The sequence below is a fragment of the Dasypus novemcinctus genome, chromosome 29 (assembly GCF_030445035.2).
Source record: "Dasypus novemcinctus isolate mDasNov1 chromosome 29, mDasNov1.1.hap2, whole genome shotgun sequence".
Taxonomy (NCBI): domain Eukaryota; kingdom Metazoa; phylum Chordata; class Mammalia; order Cingulata; family Dasypodidae; genus Dasypus; species Dasypus novemcinctus.
In genome coordinates, this window is record NC_080701.1 from 13021889 (window position 1) to 13045676 (window position 23788).

The following is a 23788-nucleotide window of genomic DNA, read 5'->3' on the forward strand; positions in this document are numbered from 1 at the left end:
GGGAGTGGGTGTGGCTCAGGCTATTGGGTACTCGCCTCCCACGTAAGAGGTCCTAGGTTCAGTTCCATGTCCCTCCTGGAGAAGGCAAGCAAACAATGAGAACAGATGAGAGAACCATCTGGGGGAGCAGAGGAAATGAAAATGAAAAAGAAAATGAAAATGAAAATGAAAGAAGAAATGAAATGAAATAAAATAAAATGAAATGAAATAAAAGTAAAATAAAATAAAATAATTTTTAAAAATGTAAAAGTCCTGCTACTTTCTTAAATAAGATGGTCAAAAGCTCTAGACTATATAAGACTTGCCTAATAAAAAGAAATAGCATAATAAGCCAAGCACTAGATCTTAAAGCTTGGACCTATGAACATTATTCCTATAGTAACAAAACTAAGCCTAATTTTAATTAATGCCTAGGAGTTCCCTCCCAAAAAACCTCATTGCTCAAGTGTGGCCTCTCTCTAAGCTAAACTCTGCAAATAATCTCACTCCCTTACACCAAAACATGAGACGTGTCTCCCAGGGATGAGCCTCCCTGGCACCAAGGGATTATTACCAATCATTAATCAAAAAATCATTCAGAGAAAGTCCCTGATAAAAAGAAGGAAATGGCTAAGAAATTTTAAAGAAGAGTCAGGAGGTCACTCTGAAGGTTGCACTTACACAGGTCTCAGCCAGATTTCATGAATTGCCACAGTAAACAAAGCCTCAAACACCACCTCTAATTGGGAATATATGGAATACTATTCCCCCAATATAACATAGTCATACTCATTTATAAATCCCCTAATCATGATTCTTCTTCTTTTATTTGAACCTATAATTTTCAATTTATTTGTTAAGTTTACTTCTCAGAGACTTAAAGCATCCAGATTGCTCTGATTTTTCACTGTCTAGTCCTTTCTCAAGTCAGTGATCTTTCTAAAAAACAAATCAGATCATTTTATTCCCCTGGTCAAAACACCTCAGTGAAGACTTATGAGAAGACAGTGGACTAGAAAGACATGGGACTCTCTTCTCTACCAGAAAAATAGCTAGAGGACAGGCAAAAACAGCCTGGAAAAAACCTACGGTTTAGAACACCAGGAAAGGCTGGACACTGCCCAGAAGAGAGAGGGGCAAAGGAAAAGAACTGCAATGGAAAAGCTGAGTTAAAAGTTGCAGCTGTAACTGCCAGCAATCTCCCCCACACTGTAGACACCTGAATTCTCAGGCCTTGAGGTCAGCAGCACAAGCAAATGGGACCCAAGAGATAGACTTCCCCAGGATAGCGGAGAGAGAGACACACAGCCTAAGGCCGGTTCATCTTTTTTGGACCCAAAAATTTAATTTGCTGCATCCCACAAGCCCTTCCAGGCTGGATGGGGTCACGCCATTGTTTGCCTTGGGATCCAGCTCCAAGACTAAGGAGATCTTGAACTAAAGAGATCCGGCCCTCTCAATCTCCCTCTCTACTAACCAGAACTAGTTGTGGAGGATGCACAGGGCAGTGAAATTGTTTCCTACCTGGGAAAAGGGAGGGAGCTACCAGTGAAGGTCAGAGAACTAACTTTGAATTACGAGGCTCTTAGCCTCCAGGAAGGAACCTCTATCACAATGATTCAGTCAGGTTGCAGCAAACACACTCCAACCAGGCATTTAACGGAGAAGGCTGCCGAAGCATGCCATCTGCTGGCAGACCAAGGAAGTGCATGTGAGGAAATTAAAGGTAAATAAAAAAGGCTTTTCACAACCTTTAAAGCCAACCTCCCCAAGGCCCTAAGAAGCGGGTCTGAAATCCATTACTGGGTCCAGAGCCTAGTTTTGAGCAACTAATAGGGACAATCCTAAAGACCCAGAACAGGCTGAACCACGAATCAAAGAAAAGAAGTAACACACAGCCTCCCACCACTAAATCCCTACAAGAGGCAGAAAATTTGAGCATCTGAGTAAACTCACTATCCTAATCAGATGCCTAGACATCAGCAAAATATGATGAGCTATACTAAGAAAAAGGAAGACATGGCCCAAGAAAAGGAATATATCAAAGCCCCAGAAGAGAAGCAGGATTTGAGACAACTAATCAAGATGCACGCAAATTTCCAAAACCAAATTAATGACTTGAAAATCAATATGGCTGAAAAGATAGACAACACCAAGAAGAAACTGAACAAACACAAAGAAGTTGTAAACCAGATTCGAAAAGTAACAGAGCTCATGGGAAGGAACGACACAGTAGATGATATCAAAGACACATGGAGAAAAGAGTAGAATTGAAATGATGAAGGAAAGAATAAGTGATCCTGAAGACAGAAGAGCTAAAATTGAAGAAAAAAAAGAACAGAGAGAGAAAAGAAGGGGATAAATTGAGCAGGGACTCAGGGAGTTGAATGACAACACAAAAGGCAACAACATATGTGTCATGGGCATTCCAGGAGAAGAGAAGGGAAAAGAGACAGAAAGAGTATTTGAGAGAGTAAGAGCTGAAAATTTCCCCTCTCTAATGAAAGAAATGAACTTATACGTCCAAGAAATGCAGCATACTCCAATCAAATAAATCTGAATATACCTACTCAAAGACACAGACTAATGGAAATGTCAAACATCAAAGATAAAAAGAAAATTCTAAGAGCAGCAAGGGAGAAGCAAACTATCACATAAAAGGGAGACCCTATAAGATTTCTCATCAGAAACCATGGAGCAAGAAGACAGTGGTATGACACAATTAGGAAGCTGAAAGAGAAAAACTGTCAGCCGAGAATTCTTATCCAGCAAAATTGTCCTTCAATATGGAGATGAATTTAAAATACTAATAAATCAACAGAAACTAAGAGAATTCGTAAAAAAAAAAATCCACATTTGCAGGAAATATTAAAGGAAGCCTAGGAGCCTGAAAGAAAAAGACAGGAGAGAAAGGCTTGGAGGAGAGTACAGAAGAAAGAATAGCAGAAAGGATAACCAAAAGACTAAAAAGACAGACAAAAGTAAAATATGACACATGAAAACCGAGAGAATAAAATGGTGGAAGTAAATAATGCATTTACAGTAATATCACTGAATGTAATGGATTAAACTCCCAGTCAAAAGATACAGGCTAGGGAAGCAAATGTGGCTCAGGTGACTGGGCTCCCGCCTACCACATGGGAGGTCACTGGTTCAGATCCCAGTGCCTCCTAAAGAATAGAGTGAGCTGGCACGACAGGCAGGTGTGGTAAGCTAACACAGCAAGAGACACAAGAAAAAAAAGCATAAGACATACAACAAAGCAGGGAGCAGAGGTTCCCAGTGCCTCCTAAAGAAGAAAGCAAGCTGATGCGATGGGCAGGTGCAGAAGACTGACCCAAAGAGAGGTGGGAATTAAAAACAAAATGAGATACAACAAAGCAGGGAGTGGAGGTGGCTCAAGTGATTAGGTGCCTCCCTCCCACATCAGAGGTCCCAGGTTTGGCTCCCAGTGCCTCCTAAAGAAACAAGGAAGATGAAAAGACATAGTAAGTGAAAAAGAAGGGGGTGGGGAGAAGTAAATAAAATAAATCTTAAAAAAAAAAAAAAGATACAGGCTGACAGAATGGATTAAAAAACATGAACCATCCATATGCTGCTTACAAGAGACTCACCTTCAACCCAATGATACAAACCAACTGAAAGTGAAAGGCTGGGAAAAGATACCCCACGCAAATAGTAACCAAAAAAGAGCAGGGGTAGCTATACTATTTTTGGACAAAACAGACTTTAAATGAAAAAAAACTATAAAAGATACAGAAAGCCATTATATATTAATAAAAGGGACAATCCATCAGGAAGATATAACAGCCATAAATATCTATGCACCTAACCAGGATGCTCCAAAATACATGAGGAAAACTCTGGCAAAACTGAAGGGAGAAAGACATCTATACAATTTCTGGAGACTTCAGCACACCATTCACATCATTAAATAGAACTAGACAGAAGACCAACAAGGAAACAGAGCATTTGAACAATATGATAAACAAGTTAGACCTAAAAGACACATACACAAAACGTTGCACCCAGATTCAGCGGGATGGTTATACATTTTTCTCAAGTGTCCATGGGTCTTTCTCTAAGACAGACCACATGTTACATAATAATGTAGCTCTCAACAATTATGAAAAGATTGAAATTATACAAAGCACCTTCTCAGATGATAATGGAATGAAACTAGAAATCAATGACAGACAGGAAAGAGGTAAATCTGCAAATGTAGGGAGGCTAAACGACTCATTCCTAAATAATCAATGGGTCAAGAAGGAAACTGCAAGTGAAATTAGTAAATACATTAAGACAAATGAAAATGACAACACAACTTATAAAAACTTGTGGGATTCAGCGAGTGCAGTCTTGAGAGGGAAATTTATAGCCCTAAAGGCCTATATTAAAAAGAAAAGAGATAAAATCAAAAATCTAATTGAACTGGAGAAACTAGAAAAAGAACAGCAAACCAATCCCATAGCAAGCAGAAGGAAAGAAAAAATAAAGATTAGAGCAGAAATAAATAAAATTGAGAACAAAAAGGAAGTTACATCCTGAAAATCAATCACATCTTCCCAATAGTATTATAAGCAGGTAATGACTAATTAAGTATCTACCACTTGGGGCAAACTCTTAAGTGGAATGATGGGCTTAAATTATATATGTAAATGAGTGTATATTAAATATACTTATATGGCTGACGGTAATACCAATTTAATAATAATGTCCAAGGCTTAATGTCCTACATTTTTTTTTATAGTTTTATTGAGGTGTAATCAAATACAATAAACTCCATATATTGAAAATGTGCGGTTTGGAAATTTTCACGTGTGTACAAATTTAACTTCTGAAATCCACCTTCATCCAGAAGTTAAATATGATTTTTGTTATTTAAGAAAAGAACTTACCTTCATGTAATTCACAATCTTAGCAAGAACTCCAAACTTATATCCAGAGCTTCCTGATAGAGCTTTCAAGTTAAATGATCCATTGCTATGATCTGGAAATAAGGTTTAAAAAATAATTATAACATTTTTATATTACATATGATTAAGACTCCTAAGCATCTAAGATGATTTTAAATCTGATAACTTAATTCTTGAAAACTTAATAATTTTAAGTTATAAATCTGATAATTTAATTCTTAACTTAATTCTTGATAACTTAATTAGATAGAAAAAATTTTTTCTATGTAATAAATTCTACTCCACAAAATTTTGGTGAAAAATACAAAATCTCTGGCATGTATCATAAACTATCCATTTTCTCACTAACAGCAAGAAGAAAGTATAAATAATTCAGAAGTATTAAAATACATTTCTTTTATAAATATCTTTCCCTTGCTCTCAATCCTGATTAGATTTCCCCATATTTAGAAACATGGCTTTTCAAACAAGGGAATAATGATTTACAAGGCCTTTCTAATAGATTTAAAACCACAAGAAGGAGAGAGGATGTGGCTCAGGCAGTTAAGCACCTGCCTCCCACCTCCTGGGTTCCGTTCTCAGTACCTCCTGAAAAAAAAAAAAAAAAAAAACAACGAGCAAAACAAATGAAAAAAATAACTCAGGGAAACCAAAGTGGCTCATTGGTCAAGCACCAGCTTCCCACATACAAGAGCTGTGGTTCAATTCCTGGCCCCCGGTACCTAAAGAAGAAAAAAAACACAAGAAGTGGATGGATTACTTCTAAGGGATTAAAAGTTCAATTTATCACCTATTACTTCAGTTTCTTCTTGCCAATTTAACATAAATCAATGAGAATTATTAGGAATTAAAAGAAAGAATACCGTAACTACTTTAAAGTAAATTTCAGAGATAAATTAGGAATGAAAATACTGACAGTACCACTGCATAAACACAGATACTTAAAAAGGATGACATTTTCCTCCAGCTCTCAGAAAACCTCTCTCTCTCTCTTTCTCTATAGATAGATACATATGTACATACATACACACACACATACATATCCGGTGTGGAAAAACCTGTATGGAAGATCATTTGTTTTAGATCATCTGTCATTTTGCTGCATTACTCATAGACAGAAACCCCAATGCTACCTATGCGTCACAAATGAATTCCATTTGTCAAATTTTTGTAAGAAAAATATGAAAACATTTCAGAAGTACATGTCCTACCTGCAAGGCAACAGATTCAGATATTATAAAGTTCCCATGTGGCTGATCCACAAAGGAAGTGGTTAAATAAAAGGGGATGAGGAGATCAATTTCTGGCACTACCTTGGTAACAGTTTAAACAAAAGAATGCATTAGGAACAACCACAAGTCAAATGTAACAACTGTCAGCGATCCAAAAGAACAGCTTCTAGATGGCATCATAATACTCCTTAGAGATTAGTTGGTGAAAAGGCTTTATTGAGTATGCTTTTCTGAGATCAAAATGAAACTTCATATATAATTTTCCTTTAAAATATAACTTTGTTACAATGCACATTAAGGTCTACTTTACTATTTTCCTAAAATATACACTATAATATTAAGAACGCCTTATAGGTTATACCAAGCGATTTCACATTCACATTCACTAGTTCATTTATGAAATACTATTTACATCATTCACTTTCCCAAGATAATCAAGACACTTAAAATGATAATAGTAACTAACATTCATTAAACACTACATGCCAAGCACCATGCTATTTTCCTCATCTAATCCCTATCAAAAATCCTACTCAGAAGATATTATTTTTCCCTTTTTGTTTTGTTTTGTTTTTTGTTGTTGTTGTTATTTCTCTCCCCTTCCCCTCCCCCCCAGTTGTCTGTTCTCTGTGTCTATTTGCTGCATGTTCTTCTTTGTCCGCTTCTATCCTTATCAGCGGCATGGGAATCTGTGTTTCTTTTTGTTGCGTCATCTTGTGTCAGCTCTATGTGTGTGCAGCGCCATTCTTGGGGAGGCTGCACTTTCTTCTGCGCTGGGCAGCTCTCCTTACGGGGTGCACTCCTTGCACTGTGGGGCTCCCCTACGGGGGGGACACCCCAGTGTGGCAGGGCACTTCTTGCACACATCAGCACTGCGCGTGGGCCAGCTCCGCACAGGTTAAGGAGGCCCAGGATTTGAACTGCGGACCTCTCATGTGGTAGACGGACGCCCTAACTACTGGGCCAAGTCCGCTTCCCTTATTTTTCCCTTTTAAACATAAAAAACTGAGGGTAAGTGGCAGAGTATAAATTCAAACCCAGTTGTAAATCTTGTTAAGACACTGTCTTGTATAGGAGCCATTAAGTAGCTTTAAACAGATTGTTCTATGTAAAACTGTTGATTCTGTCGAAGTATAGAAATTTATAAGTGTACTTAATGTTCCCGTGTTTAAATGTAGTAAAATAACATAAATTTATCCCATACTACTGTATACAATAGCTAACTGGGAAGACCATGAAAAAGGCATGACAATATGTTAAGACAAGCACCAGGGAAATGGACTTGGCTCAATAGATAGAGCGTCCGTCTACCACATGGGAGGCCCACGGTTCAAACCCTGGGCCTCCTTGACTCGTGTGGAGCTGGCCCACGCACAGTGCTGATGCACTCAAGGAGTGCCCTTCCACGCAGGGGTGTCCCCCGCATAGGGGAGCCCCACTCGCAAGGAGTACGCCCCATAAGGAGAGCCGCCCAGCGCGAAAGAAGTTCAGCCTGCCCAAGAACGGCGCCGCACACACAGCTGACACAACAAGATGACACAACAAAAAGAAACAGATTCCTGTGCCACTGACAGTAACAGAAGTGGACAAAGAACATGCAGCAAATGGACACAGAGAACAGACAACTGGGGGGTGGGGGGGTAGGGGAGAGAAATAAAATAAAAAAATAAAAATCTTTTTAAAAAAATAAAAGACAAGCACCAGACAACTGATGTAGTGGGTTGACTTGTGTACCCCAAAAGATGGGCTCAAGTCCTAACCACATAACTGTGAATGTGGCCTTATTTGGAAATAGGGCCTTTACAAACATAATCCGGTTAAGATGAGGTCATACTGGAGAAGAGTGGACCCTAAATCCAGTGTCTTTATAAAAGAAAGGAGAGGGAGATGTGGATACAGAAACCCCGAGGGACACACGGGGAAGAAGGCCATTTGAAGACAGAGGCAGGCTGCCACCAACCAGAGGCTGGAAGAGGCAGGGAAGGATTCTTCCCCAAGGCCCTTGAGGGAGCACAGGCCCGCTGGCACCTGAACTCCAGACTTGCAGCCTCGAACTGTGAGAGCCATATTTCTGTTGTTTTAAGCCACCGAGTTTCTGGTACTTCGTTACAACAACCCCAGCAAACTAATAAAATTCATCAATTATGAACCACATACAGTTTTATTTACTAATGCTTCTAGCACTTAACTCAAGGCCAGGCATAATAAACACTCCATCAATATTTGTAGAATGCATGAATGAATGAATGAATGAATGTAGTAAGGATATTTCCACGTACCCTGTTATGACCCTAGAAACTAAAAGGCTAAGTGTTCTATAATATTAAAAAAATAAGTCTGCGTATCAAACATTTTCCTGATCCCCTACTGCTGTAATTTAAAACCTTGATTGTTATGTTTAAACCACAACTTTAATACCATAAATAAAAACATTCCACCTCTAAACATCCAAATGGGGATTCTTTTGCCATTTTAATCTCACAGACTGCTTTTATTGTTTTATTTAGAGAAATTGTGAACTTATAAAACCACCATGCACAATGTGCAGAATTCCATACAACACCCCTCCAGCAACACCTTACACTGTTGTGGAACATTTGTTACAGATTGAGAGATGATCATCAGACTATTTCACAGACTGCTTAATGTAGGTAGTGTTCCTACCTAAGCTAAGCCTCTCCCTTTAAAATAAACTAAATTTTATTTCCTTTTCCTCAGACTTCTCCTAAATCAAATGACTACATGGAAATTATTAATGACTTTCAGAAGGCAAGGTTTCTACATGGAGTAAGTCCTACCGAAAGAAAAGAAGATAGGAAAGGAAAAAAGAAAAGAAAATTTCATTTATGAGATTTTATGCATTTTTCCTGTAGGAGATATCGGGTTGGTAAGTAAACCTAGACTCTTTGTTTCCTAGGTTACTATCTCTCCCAACATCGTCAGGCCCAGCACTGAAATATACACTGAAGGGTTTGCAATTTTATAGTTAAAAACTAAGGGACTCTAAATTTCTTAGTAACTCACAAATTCCCATACAGGAGTTTAGCTAAAGGACAAAAATATAAAGCAGGATACAGAGGTGACAGCTGATACCCCAGACAGCTCTATTCAAGTTTATGAATGATTTACATTTAAGGATGGCAGGACTTAATGCAAATGAACAGAGAGGAAGCTGTCAGCTGAACCAGGGCTCGACCAATAGAAGCAAAGCTCCATCTTGGCTGTGCACTAGACTGCATTACAAACAGACCATACCATCGCTTCAACAGCATCCTTTCAGACAAGAGGTAGGTTTATATGATCTTTTTATTTAAAAATACATATCCCTATGATGCAATAGGATATTTTACCATGAAAACCAACTGAAAAGCTTTCTTCCTCATTTCATTGCTTGGTAGGATTTTATTTTGAAAACATGAGGATTGCCTTGTTCTATCTGATAAGCATCCTTGCCATCTGTGCCTTAATGGAAAATTCATTACTGTGACATTTTACATGAACCTGATCTACGTCCAGACCTTATAGCAAACCATAAGCATTTGATGTTTGCTGCTTACGTGCTAATTTCAGTTTCTCTAAGCTATTTCATTTCAGCAGTTTGGTCTGATCTAACAAAGGATTTTTCTTAGAGAAAAATCTAGACTAAAAGCAAATGCTAGACTAAAGCTTTCTGATTCTATGTATAAACTACATTGACTGGTAAAAAACAGTTATAAGTTTGTTATATTTTAACAAATAGGAAAAAGCAGTCCAAAATTGTTTTTATTTGACTTTGAATGTAGATGCAGAGAATCCAGAGAAATGATCACAATTGTAATTTTTATGTAAAAATAAAAAGACCAGGAAAGGTATCATTATGTGGGCTATATTACACTGGGAAGAGATAATTTAGACAGCTTCAGATTTTAATAAAATTTAATAAAGATAATTCCTCAAATGAAATGTTAAAACCTATCTTAATGTACTATATATTTGCTATTAGTCAAAGAAAACTGTTTTAAGTAGGTTTTTATTTCTGATAAGCCACAAAAACATATTTTCACAGCTTTAACTATAAGATTGAAGTTATTATTCTTAAACTTACCCGCAAAATAAATGCAAGTCTTTTTGATAACTACATTTTAAAATAAAATGTCCTAAGAAGAAATTGTTATGGGAATAAGTACAGTACCTCTCTGAGTAATAAAATTACTTTCAGGGCTCAGAGCAATCTTTCATGTCTATTAAAAATTAATATGAACATTTGACCAAATTTCTAATTTCATAGTATTCAAGCATGAAAATAAATGTTATTTAGATGCTAGAGCTCTAGGATATTATCTATACATAGTAAAGATCCAACTTTTTTTTCCTTTGTCAGTAAGTCTATTAATTCTTAAAGAATTTTTTTCATAATTTCTATTCCCTCTATTTCTTAGCCAGCATTTAGTTAGCAGGGTCAAGGTATCCCTTCCAAAGCCTGAAGGCTGCTGTAACTAGTTATACAAGAACTCTCCAGGTTTAGCACAATGGGGTTAATTACTTTAAAAACATTCCTGCTTGCTATACAAAATACAGAAGAAAAAAACAGTCTCATAAAATAAAATGAATTTTAAAAATAAAAGTTAAACTTAAAACTAAAATTTCAGGTAAACTGTAAACAGAAACCCCCATCACCCACATGATTTCTCCACTTTAAAACCAGCCTACAGGGAAACGGACTTGGTCCAGTGGTTAGAGCGTCCATCTACCACATGGGAGGTCCGCGGTTCAAACCCCGGGCCTCCTTGACCCGTGTGCAGCTGGCCCACGCGCAGTGCTGATGCGCGCAAGGAGTGCCCTGCCACGTAGGGTGTCCCCGGCGTAGGGGAGCCCCACGCGCAAGGAGTACGCCCCATAAGGAGAGCCGCCCAGCGCAAAAGAAAGTGCAGCCTGCCCAGGAATGGCGCCACCCACACTTCCCGTGCCGCTGATGACAACAGAAGCGGACAAAGAAACAAGACCCAGCAAATGGACACAGAACAGACAATCGGGGGGAAATTAAATAAATAAATCTTTAAAAAAAAAAAAAAAAAAACCAGCCTACATTTGACTGATAATATATCTATAGTTAGCACAGATGGAACTCATTGCTCTCATTCTCCACACTAACTAGAGACATGGCCTATCTCAGAGATTTTCAGAGCTTCCATTCAGTGAGCTGCTCTATATTTAAAGGCTATTATCTGATCATATCTCAAAGTGATATGTTTAAAGAAACTAGAATATTTAATTCAGGATTTTCCCCCATAAATAAAGCAAATGCAAGATTCCAGAACAGTTCCAAATCCTACCCCTACAAGTATTCCAATACGGCCTTTTGAAATGGGAGGAAAAACAGGTGAAGGGAATATATTAAAAATAACATGAACTAAAAAAAATTATCTTATTTACTTTTTAAAGCTCCCAGATCCTGAAATGAAATTTAAGGTGGGAGAGGAAGGCATGAGCTATTGAAAGTATAATAAACTATTCATTTACTTTTTAAAATTTCCTTTTATTTTTCATAAAATGTTTACAGCATTTGCTTGATGTTAGATTGACATTTTAATTTCAAATATATAGACTCAGAATAGGAGAAAATCCTTATGGTAAATTTCTTTCTGTGTACCTAATTATGTCTGACCCATCAAAGATAAATCGTTATTAGTCTCTACCCTAAATTTAGCACACACACAAAAAGTATACCCATACTGTACTTTGAAGAAAATACCACATAAAATTTAAGACGGAAAATTACCTCATATTACAGTGCTTACTTTTTTCCAGCTATGCCCACAACTATGCCTAACTAAAGACATGTTCGGAGTTCCTCGTCAGTTATCCATAGACTCACTGGTGACAAACTGTCATCATTTACAATATAAGCCTGACATGTAAGACCTCAATTCCTAAACTCAGATATGTCCAGCAAAGTTTACAAAGGCCTTTGGGAGATGGCAAGCAAAGCTATCCAGTTATTGTTGCAAGCATAGTTATATAAGCATTTGGTATGTGAGTATAGTGTCTAATCAAAATTACAATGTTTACTAATTCTAATTTTCTAGAAATAACCCAGAAAAATCAAACAGACATATAAAACAAGACTTCTAAAAGCCAAAGTCAAAGAATAAGTATTTTTTTCTCCTTTGAAAATAAGATTATTTCTGTTTTAAATAATACCTTTAAGTGGTTCAAAAGTCAAAAGAATATAACGAAGTATAGACAGAAGTCTCACTCATATTCCTGCCCCACCCCCAACTCCCTTCCCATCATCCCCATAAGTAATCAGTTATTATCTTCATGCATATCCTTCTAAATTTTTGTGCCAATACAGGCAAAGAAGAATATATATTTTTATTTTCCTTTCATATACACATTGTCCTGCACCTTGATCTTTTCACTTAACGAATCTCCAAAATCTTTCTCTATCACTATGCAGTTACCTTATTCATGAATAATATCAATTGTGTGGATATACTATAGTAATTTAACCAGAAGAATGGGTTCTTTGACAGGCACAAATTTACCTCATCTAAATTAAGTTTGTGTGTGTGCATGTTTCTCTCTATTATTATCTTTTTTCAGAATTGAGGGGGGCGTGAAATTTTTTTAAGCAGTTTAGGTACATAAAACAATAAACAGAGCACTGGGTTCTTTAACTTTCTAAACATTCTAAAATTTTATTTTAAAATGGTAGCTTGCATTATTAGTGTTTACACCTTGTCCCCATTTTTAAAAAGACAACACACACACACAACAGGTCTACTTATATTAAAATACAAAGGAATAACGTCAGTATAATTTCAACCAGATATAAGTTATAGATTTACACAGACAATTTCTGGGAAAAAAAATGAAAAAAATCTAAAAGTCTGACTAGGGAGATAGGATTATGGGTAAAGCTTTTTAATTTTTATTTAAAATTGTTATTACGCTAAGTGAAATATGCCAGACACAAAAAGGAAAAATACTGTATGATTCCCCTTGTAGGAAATATCTAGAATAAACAAATTCATAGAAACAGAAAGTAGATTAGAAGTTACCAGGGTCTATGAGGAAGGTAGAATGAGGAGTTAATTGCTTAATAAGTACAAAGTTTCTGTTAGGGATAACGAAATTGTTTTGGTAATGGATGGTAGTGATCGCTGTACAATACTGTGAATGTAATTAATGACATTGAGTTGTATACTTTAAAATGGTCAAAATGGGATATTTTATGAGATCTATATACATACCACAACAAAGGTTCATTATATTTCAATAATCAAAAGTGAAGTAACATTTTAAATTAGTATTAAGTTAGTTAGAGAAGATGGGGAATAACGTGGGAATTGTTTCCCTCTTCTCTCTTCTTCCTCTCCCTTCCTGTCATTGCTCCCCAGGTTTAAAGGAGGAACCTTCAAAAAAGATTCCTAGATTTAAAAAAGGGATCAAACTGAAAATCTGCAAAACCTTAAAACAAACTCTAAGGAATATTTTCATAGATGCTGGGAAGGTCCTAGGTTAGCCCAGGGTAAAATTATTAGGAAGACCCCTAAGTGATTCTTGCTGCTTTTTACCTACCCACATAAGGCACTGCCCCCACCTCCCCAAGCTCCTAATCTTCCTCTCCCTCTCCTCTATTATCTCTGCTTTTCAAAAAGGACCTGAAATGCATTCACACTGAAGTAAAAATAACAGTGTTACTCCTCCCAGAAATACCTGCATTTCAGCAATGCTAAAATTTTTAAAGTTTCACAAACTGAACTTTTAGGCATTCGTCTGGTTTGTCTGTGTGTGGGGATCGGGGATGGGAGGAGGCAGGCATCTTGGGGGATACCGTCTTCCTTATGTCCCTGAGATCACACCACTTAACCACTACTCTACCTATTACATCTATTAGGAAGGCTGGATCTAAAGGGATCTAACTTTTGTCTCCATCTGATCACCTTTCTATTGGTTAAATGAGTATTTGTCTCATGGTGATTATAATGAGAGGAGGCATGAATGTAGAGGATGGAAGGGCACGCTGCCAGGAACTCTTTGCTACATAGTCCCCAGGGGCACGCTCACACTGCATTCTGCATAAACACCGCGAATGGGGTCCCTGGAGTTGTGCAAAGCAGGATCCCTGCTAGCCAGAAATGTGCTCTGAAGAGAACACACTAAGGAATATAAGAGGGTATCTTTGGAAGGCTGGGTTTCCAGACATAGTTTCTGAGTACATCATAATGTAATGGTAATTTGCACACCTGTGTTGTCCCTGAACTAAAGAAGCAATTTATTCAATTACTGTCCATTAGTCTGTTGTCTCTCATTCCAAGCTGAAGGATCACCAAGCACCACAAAACTGGAGGATTCTTAAAAATGAAAACAAGCATTTAAGCCTTAACTTCTGGTCTCAAAGCATCAATTTAACCTTCAAAATGTGGAAACAAAAAAAGGAAGGAGAGAAGTAAACCCAACCAGAGAGGTGAAGTGATTTGCCAAGCAAACTTAATTTTAATAGTAATAATTTAGCAAACACAAAGTTTTAAAATTGTATTTATTTAGAAAAAAAGGAATCTGAGGAATACTGTTCTGGCTTTGGGTGTTTTGTTTTGTTCTTTAATCACTTTTTTATTTTTAATTTTTTGGTATGAAAATGCTATTCTGGTTATGTTTAAAAGCAGAGTCCTCACCTTTTAGAGATAAAAACTTAAATATTTCTAGATGAAATAGTATGATGTCTAAGATTTGCTTTAAAATAATCCAGAGAGTGGGAGCAAAGGGAATAGAGCCACTGGCCGAGTTGATAAATAAAAGTGCATTATCAGTACAGGAGGAGTCCATATACTATTACACTTCTCTCAAATTTTCAAGTTAAACATATTCTCACACACAAGATATGTCATCATTTGGAAAAGTATATGACACACAGTAAGTGCTCAATAAACATTTGTTACAAGAATGAATAAAAGTCTGTTTGCAACTATGTAGGAAAGACTAAAAGGACACAGACAAAATGATAAGTGATTGAAACAGAGAAGTGCAACTTTTTTCCTTTTATTCCCAAACTTCTCTTCATGTATAGATATGTTTTTTTAGAAAAGTTGAAAAAGATTTTGTTGAAAGACTAAATAAAAATTCATTTAGTTCCCCATTACTGTGGGGTTCCATACTATCAAATCTTCAATTCTTGTGGTCCCATATAAAGTCTAATAAGCATCAGGTCAACAAGACTAAAACTTAATGCAAGAATACCAAAAAAAAAAAAACAAAAAACTAAAATGAACTGAGTTAAATGGAATAATAATCACTGATACCTCTGGTTAGGTAAATTTGATTTTTGTTTGTAAATATTAGTGTCCATGTATCAATTTAAGACTATCAAATACATAACAAACAATCCCAAGATTAAGTTCTCTTCACAGGCAACTTTAACATAAAATTCAACTATTCCTATTCCAAAAACTGTCATTACTTGCCTTTTCTTTCTGTTGTTCACTCAGCCGCTATTTTCTGATTCAGATTGCCTGCCATCAGAAGTTTAAAAGAGTGGAAATAGGAGCCAGAAACACTCTAAACCAAGAAGGTAAGAAAGACCCACATGCAAAAGAAAGCTTTTTCCAGAGTCAGTTTGAAGAACACTACCTTAAAATGCCAAGATTTCTGGTAGATAATAACTCATTGACCACTGCTTTTGTAAATTTGAAGCTAATTCAGCTGCCTTTTATTCCCTTCCGTTAGCAGTCAGCTTCTGTATTTGAATCTTAAAAGAATATACAAATCTAAGAAAAGATACACATAAAAACAATACAATATGGTTTACTGAGTACCTTGGCCTAGATACACAAAAAATTCAAAAACACCATTCAGGCTTTAATTCTGATGGGAAATAAAGAAGACTCATGTTGTCTGTATAAATATACTAATTAGTATTTAAATTTGAGGTTTAAATGGATAAATCTGTGGCTTTTGCTTACATATATTCACGTTCTATATTTTATAGATTCAAAAGAGCACTACAAGAAGTGGAATCTCTAAGAATGGCCTCCTTGAGCCCCAACCACTGGAATGAAACCACTACGTCTGTTTATCAGTACCTTGGTTTTCAAGTTCAAAAGATTTACCCTTTCCATGATAACTGGAACACTGCCTGCTTTGTCATCCTGCTTTTATTTATATTTACAGTGGTATCTTTAGTAGTGCTGGCTTTCCTATATGAAGTGCTTGACTGCTGCTGCTGTGTGAAAAACAAAACTGTCAAAGACTTGAAAAGTGAACCTAACCCTCTTAGGAGTATGATGGACAACATAACAAAACGTGAAATCGAAGTGGTCTGACACTTGACCTAAGATGATCAAAATCTTCGAAAGCAGCCTTCAACCCCTTCTAAGTAAAAATGAAAGAATTTTCTTTGGTCCAACCATCATATAAAGCTGTTTCTGACTTTTAATAGTTAAAAGATTTCTACTAGAAGGGAAGAAAGGAGTTAAATATGAACTTCTTGTGCGTGTAGACATTTCATTAAATACACAGTAAAACTTCATAAATGTGAATAATTTACCAAACTGTTTAAAATTATACTTCAAAAACTGGGTAAAAGAGTTCTATAATTCAGTACTGAGTAGCAAAAGGTACTAGAAAGGTCAGGAAGGCTAATCATGCTAAAATGATACCAAAAAAACTCATGTAGCTAAAGAACAGAGTATACCATCCTTCATGTTTACAGTTAATTTGCATTTCTAAATCCAAAGAAAAATACTTCCACCTATAAAGTCCCTATTTATTAAAAAGCAGTATTTTCTAATTTAATGAAGACAACGCATACATTTCTTAATGTTTTGAGTTTTACCAGGATTAGTAAAAAAGTCTCAAAATACTCAGAAAGGCCACAAGAATACCTGCATAAAATTTTTACAGCATTTGCTTACTATTTAGGAAGAAATACAAGTCTAGACTATTTTCAAACTAAAATTTACCACTACACTCCCTAAATGGCACTTCCTGAGTTTGTTCATTCATTTTACTTTTCATATCTACACTCTTGAAGACTAATATATTCAATGCAAAAAAAAAAAAGAAAACGACCACTTAAACCTATTAAGAAATACAGCAGCTTTATTTCCTGGAATTCCAGGGACTATACAGACCTTATTTTATGAGCCTAATACCGTTTTTGCTACCACCCAAGTTACATGAGCAAATCAAAGCATGCTCTTAATTACTCTACAACTCGGCCAGAAATGCCACTGCTGGAAATTTACCCCAAAGAATTCAAAAGTAAAAAGCTCATGGTAGGAAGAACTTTAGACTAGCATTATGCAAAATAATAAAATATCAGAAACAACTAAGCCTTTAACGCACAGTGGCATATCAACAGATTACTAATAAGTCACTGAAAATCATGGCAAAATAGTGAAGTAGTTGATATATAAAGTGAAAAATAAATTCAGAACATTTTAATATAAATCTAGATTTTAAGTGTGTACACATATGAATAAGGACTGAAAAGAACTATGGAAAATTAGAATAGCTGAATAAAAGTACTGGGGAATGGGGCAGGGTAAAAGAATAATGGATAAAGGACATTTTTTTTTAAATCTCCATTACTGATGGAATGTGTTTCATCTAATAAATAACTGTGGTAAAAGAAAGGGAACAGATTTCTGTTGTTTTCAATTTTGAAACAGCTGAAAATCACTTTTCCTCAAATTATTCTGTATATTTCTTCTAATAGTAGAAACGAATGCAAATAATGTAACCAACTTTCAGACGACTTGTGAACCTTTGGTATGCAAAACACTTTGGTAACCAGAAGCTTCTGAGCATCGTAAAACGCAATTAAAATCACATTTTTGCAAATAGGAAGCACACAGGTCCTTTAATAACTTATTCATAATGTACACTATCAACTTTCCCCCATTTTATCCCATAATTGGTTTAGCCATTAAACAACTATTTTTTGAGTGCTTATTATGCATCAGAGATTAGACCAGCATGGAGAGTACAATGGTGAACAAGTAATTATGCAAATACAGTAGCATACAGTAATAGCTATGTCAGAAATAGGCTGGGAATTCATAGGTTAAGCACTGAATTCAGATTGGAAAGTGGAGTATATGACTTTTATTTTATTTTTTTAAAGATTTATTTTATTTATTTCTCTCCCCTTCCCCCTCGTTGTCTGCTCTCTGTGTCCACTCATTGTGTGTTCTTCTGCGTCTGCTTTGTATTATCAGGCAGCACTGGGAAACTGCATCTCTTTTTTTGTTGCATCATCTTGCTTTGTCAGTTCGCCGTGTGTGCAGCTCCACTCCTGGGTGGGCCACGCTTTTTTCACGTGGGGCGGCTCTCCTTGTGGGGTGCACTCCTTGCCCGTGGGACTCCCCTACACGGGGGCGCCCCTGCGTGACACAGCACTCTGTGCACATGGCAGCACTGCGCATGGGCCAGCTCACCACACGGGTCAGGAGGCCCTGGGTATAGAACCCTGGACCCTCCATATCGTAGGCAGACACTCTATCAGTTGAGCCACGTCCACTTCTCCATATGACTTTTAAACCAAAACCTAAAGGAAGAAGCCAACAGAAAGTGAAACGGAGGAAAGAATATTCTAGGAAAAGGAAATAATAGAAGCAAATGCCAAGAGGCAAAAGAGACTAACGTGTGTCGGAGGAGTCAGGATCCCTAGGAGTACAAGGAGGATAGTGAGAAATGGAGCATAAGGAGAAATAAGCTACAGATGAGGTAAGGCATGTCGGCTGCAATACAAGATGCGACTTCAGCTGAAAAGCAATGATAACCAGCCTGAAGCAGAAAGGGACCTGAGCAAATTAATGATTAGAAAAATCACTCTGACTCCTATTTGGAGCATGTACAGGAGAAGCTAAACTAAAGGGAGAGCTGGTAAGCAGCTAGTCTGGTAATCCAACAACAGTGACCCCTTAAGGTGGCACAATAGTCTTTCCCTTAGTGTTGTTCACCCAACATTTCCAGCTCTCCTCCTTCTGGGCACCTGTGAACATTTAAGAGGCCCGGATGGCTGGGCAGAGCCTTGTCACTAGTTCTGGCCAATGAGCTGTGAGGAAATGACGCGTGCCACCTCCAGACCATAATGTTTAACTGCCAGCGCAAGAGCCTCTGGAGCTACATTTTCCCTCTGGCACAGAAACCAGCAATATCTGAAATATCAGCTATTCTGTGAGCCTGCATCCTTAAGTAATAGCTATAGCTGAGATCCCTGTATACACATAATAAACATGAGGTATGAAAGAGAAACAGAAACATTTTTTTATTGTAAGCCACTGAGATTTGGGGATTTTTATCACTAATAGCCTGTACTATCCCAGTTATTCAAGGGATGTCCCTGAACTGAAGAGAAGTAGATGGACTGAAGAAAAGTTATTAAGGGAGTCTCTAGAGATCTCACACCACCACCATCTTCCTCAAACTGACAGCTCCCTTTACACTAAAAAATAGTAATAGGGAAGTGGATTTGGCTCAACTTATAGAGCGTCCACCTACCACATGGGAGGTCCAGGGTTCAAACCCCAGGTCTCCTGACCTGTGTGGTGAGCTGGCCCATGTGTAGTGCTGATGCACACAAGGAATGCCGTGCCACACAGGGGTGTCCCAAGGAGTGCAACCCATAAGGAGAGCCGCCCCGTGCGATAAAAGTGCAGCCTGCCCAGGAGTGGGGCCACACATACCGACAGCTGATGCAGCAAGATGATGCAACAAAAAGAGACACAGATTCCCAGTGCACGGACAAGAATACAAGCGGACACAGAAGAACACACAGCAAATGGACAGAGAGAGGAGACAACAGGGGTGTGGGAAGGGGAGAGAAATAAATAAATAATCTTAAAAAAAAAAAGTAACAATAAGCACTCTGAAAAGCATCTGGGCAAAGAGATTGCATAGAGCACTTGGCCAACCAAAGATAAGCAAAGTCCCACACAGGCTCTTCTTGCTGATGAATGGGATGTGCGGTATGAAAATGACATTCCCACTTAGAACCTACAGCCCAGCATGAGAAAAGAACATTAAGCAGGTCAAAAAGACTAGAGTGAAAAGAACGATTCTGTGATAATGCTTAAAACTTTTAAAAATTTGTTAAAGAGTTCATTCCATGTAAACGTCAGTGAAACAAGAGCAAATACATCAAATCTACACGTCTTAATAAAAATGATAGGCCTACTTTGGTAGAAAAAAATATAGCTCTGCTTTAAAATCAGCTATTAAAACAGCCTGATGGACTTCTAAACAAGATGACATCAGTAAGGATTATTGGGCCTACATTTTGAAGTAGCTAAATAATTCCTGTTGTTGTAAATTAAGATGAACTGGCCTTGGTGTTTAAAGGATAAAAGTCTAAGATGGGAAGCAAATGTGGATCAATTGATAAAGCATCTGCCTACCATATAGGAGGTCCAGGGTTCGAACTCAGGGCCTCCTGGACCATTTGGTAAGCTGGCCACCACGCAGTCCTGCTGAGCGCAAAGAATGCCATGCCACGCAGGGGTGTCCCCTGCATAGGGGAGCCCCACACGTAAGGAGTGCACCCCGCAAGGAGAACCACCCCGCCTGAAAAAAGCACAGCCTGCCCAGGAGTGCCACTGCACACAGAGAGCTCACACAGCAAGATGATGTAACAAAGAGAGACAGATTCACAGTGCTGCTGAGAATGCAAGCAGACACAGAAGAACACACAGTGAGTAGACAAGAGAGCAGACAATGGGGGCAGGAGAAGGGGAGAGAAATAAATACAATAAATCTTAAAAAAAAAAAGTCTAAGTAAAATAAACACAAAGCAAGCAAAAAAGGAGGAAATAAAGATTAAATAGAAATCAGTTAAGTAAAAACCAGAAAAACAGAGAAGAATCGATGAAACCAAAAACTGAGTCTTTGAAAGATCAGCAAAATTACAAACCTTTAGCTAAACTGACCAAGAAAAAAAGACATAATAAATTCCTAAAATCAGGAATGAAAGAGTATCAAAACTGACCTTATGAAAATTAAAAGGACTGTTAAAGGAATACTTTGAAAAACTTTAAACAAAGTAGATGATTAAAAGGACAAATTCCAAATTGATACAGGGAACCAAAATTAACTCAAGAAAGAATAGGAAATCTCAGTAGTCCTAGAAGAGGAAATTGAATCTTCCCACAAAGAGTTAAGGCCCAAATGGTTTCACTGGTGAATTCTACCAATCTTTCACAAACTCTTCCAGAAAAAAGATAAAGGGTATACTTTCCAACTCATTCTGTGATGTCAGAATTATTGTGATACCAATGTCAAAGACATTACAAGAAAAGAAAATTACAGATCAATATCCCTCATAACTAGAGAAGCAAGAATTCTGAACAAAATACTTGCAAACTGAGTCCCACACCAAATATAAAGGATTAAACGCACTGACTAGACAAGTCTGAAAATCAATTAATGTAATATACCCTATTAATAGAATAAAAGACAAGAACCATATGATCACCTCAATAAATGCATAAAAAGCCCAAAAAAAAAAAACCAGTATCCCGGGGAGTGGCTATAGCTCAAATGCTTGACTGAGTACCTGCTTCCCATGTACAAGGTCCCGGATTCCATCTCCGGAGCCTCCTAAAAAAAGAGCAATAAATTTCAAAAAATATTTTTAATAATCCACTACTCTCAATAAACTAGAAATAGAAGGAGATTCTGATCTTGTAAAGGGCATCTAAAATAAACCCACAGCTAACATACTTACTGGTGAAATGAATGCCTTCCCCCTTAAATCAGGGTTAAGGCAAAGATGCCCATACTTCATTATCATACTAGAGGTTCAACATCAGACTAGAGGCTCTAACAGTCCAACTGGCAAGAAAAAGAAATAAAAGGCATCTATATTAGAAAGGAAGAAGTAAAACTGTCTTCATTCGCAGACACAATCTTGTATGTAGTAAAATCCTAAGGAATCCATATACAAAAAAAAAAACTAGAAATGAGTTCAGAAAGTACACAAAATAAAAAATTAATGTACAGAATAAAATGAACTGTATTTCTATATATCAGAAATAATCTGAAAACCTAATCAAGGAAACAATTCCAATCACAATAGCATCAGAAAGAACAAAATACTTAGGAATAGATTCAGGAAGATAAACGCAAGGCTTGAGGCAGGTTAAGGGGAAGGCGGCATGGCTGGCAGACCACATAGCCATGAGACACGTACCCCCACGGCCAAACCTCCAGAGAAGGCGACTCTGAGATCCTGGCCGTGAGAATCTCATTTGGAACAAGAGGGAAAGCCCCAGATAGCCTCCAAAAGCCTCAACAGGCGCATGCGCGCGCGGGGGAAGCAGGGGGCAGGACGCGCGTGTGCGCGGCCGGGCACCACGGCAACCGGCCCTGTCTGTGACGGCGGCGGCGGCGGCGGCAGCTCCAGACACCCGCGGGGCGGACGGGGCGCGCGGCGACCTCCCGGCGGGCGCGGCTATGTGGGCCCTGGTGGCGGCGCTGCTGCTCGGCTCGGCGTGCTGCGGTTCAGCTCAGCTATTATTTAATGAAACCAGCTTCGTAGAAATGACCATCTGCAATGAAACTGTTCTCCTCCCATGCATTGTTAGTAATGTGGAGACGAAAGACATTAGAGATATCTTTGTTAAGTGGAAATTTAAAGGCAAAGACATTTTCACCTTTGATGGAAGTTTGCCAAAGACCACTGTCAGTGTTGACTTTACAAGCGCAGAAATCACATTGTCAGAATTACTAAAGGGAATTGCCTCTTTGAAGATGAGTAAGAGTGACGCTGTCGTTGGGAACTATACTTGCGAAGTAACAGAACTAAGCAGAGAAGGCGAAACAATCATAGAGCTAAAATATCATTTTGTTTCATGGTTTCCTCCAAAAGAAAATACTCTCATTGTTGTTTTCCCACTTTTGGCTATATTTCTGTCCTGGGGACAGTTTGGTATTCTGTCACTTGCGTATAAATCCAGACATACAAATGAGAAAAACATTTTTTTAATTTTTGCTGGACTAGTACTCACCATAATCGTCATTGTTGGAGTCATTCTTTTCAGGCCAGGTGAATATTCAGTAAAGAATTCTTCTGGGCTTGGTTTAATTGTAATTCCCACTGTGATACTAATATTACTTCAGTACTGTGTGTTTAAGACAGTGTTTGGGATGTCCTCCTTCGCCACTGTCATACTGATTATTCAGCTGCTGGGTTATATACTTGCTGTGGCTGGGCTAAGCCTATGTATCTCCAATTGCACCCCCACACAGGGTTCTCTTCTGATAGCAGGTTTGGGTATCATAGCTCTAGCAGAATTACTTGGACTAGTTTATATGAAATTTGAGCAGTAACTGAAATGGAATGATGGACTCTGATTTGGAGAGTAGTAAGATATGAAAGGAATACACTTGTGTTTAAGTACCATGGCCTTGACGACTCACTCTTGGGGAGAAGAAACCAAGAAATTTAACTGTTTTTCATTTACGGAAGAAATTAAATTATTGTATACACTTAAATGATTGTTAAAAGTTATGTTTTTTTTTTCAAAGCAGCTGTAATTTAGTTAATAAACGATCACTATCTGTATTGTGTGGCCCCCCCCCAAAAAAAAACCTCACCATTGGCTCCCTGAGAAATGACAGGTGGGGCAACCAATCAGAAAAGCACTTTAAAAAGCCCTGGCCTGGCCCCACCTACGC

General features: G+C 37.7%; 1 protein-coding gene, 1 non-coding gene and 1 pseudogene across 4 annotated transcripts in view; 2 read left to right on the forward strand and 1 right to left on the reverse strand.

The window, feature by feature from the left end:
• The window catches only part of GTF2E2 (general transcription factor IIE subunit 2), a 97010-nt gene that overhangs the window by 67155 nt on the left and 6067 nt on the right, over window positions 1–23788 (reverse strand). For both annotated transcript variants that reach the window (XM_058289999.2, XM_004475162.5), the window contains exon 3: window positions 4878–4969. In XM_058289999.2, the coding sequence (XP_058145982.1) occupies window positions 4878–4969 (92 nt within the window). The remainder of the gene's footprint in view (window positions 1–4877; window positions 4970–23788) is intronic.
• LOC101429914 (uncharacterized) lies at window positions 9301–16641 on the forward strand. 2 transcript variants are annotated; one of them, XR_009184051.1, is made up of 3 exons: window positions 9301–9414; window positions 15598–15680; window positions 16098–16641. It is a non-coding gene; the product is annotated as an uncharacterized protein (transcript). The 2 variants fall into 2 exon arrangements; XR_011647750.1 differs by having other exon boundaries at window positions 15617–15680.
• LOC101429470 (leukocyte surface antigen CD47 pseudogene) lies at window positions 22531–23675 on the forward strand (annotated as a pseudogene).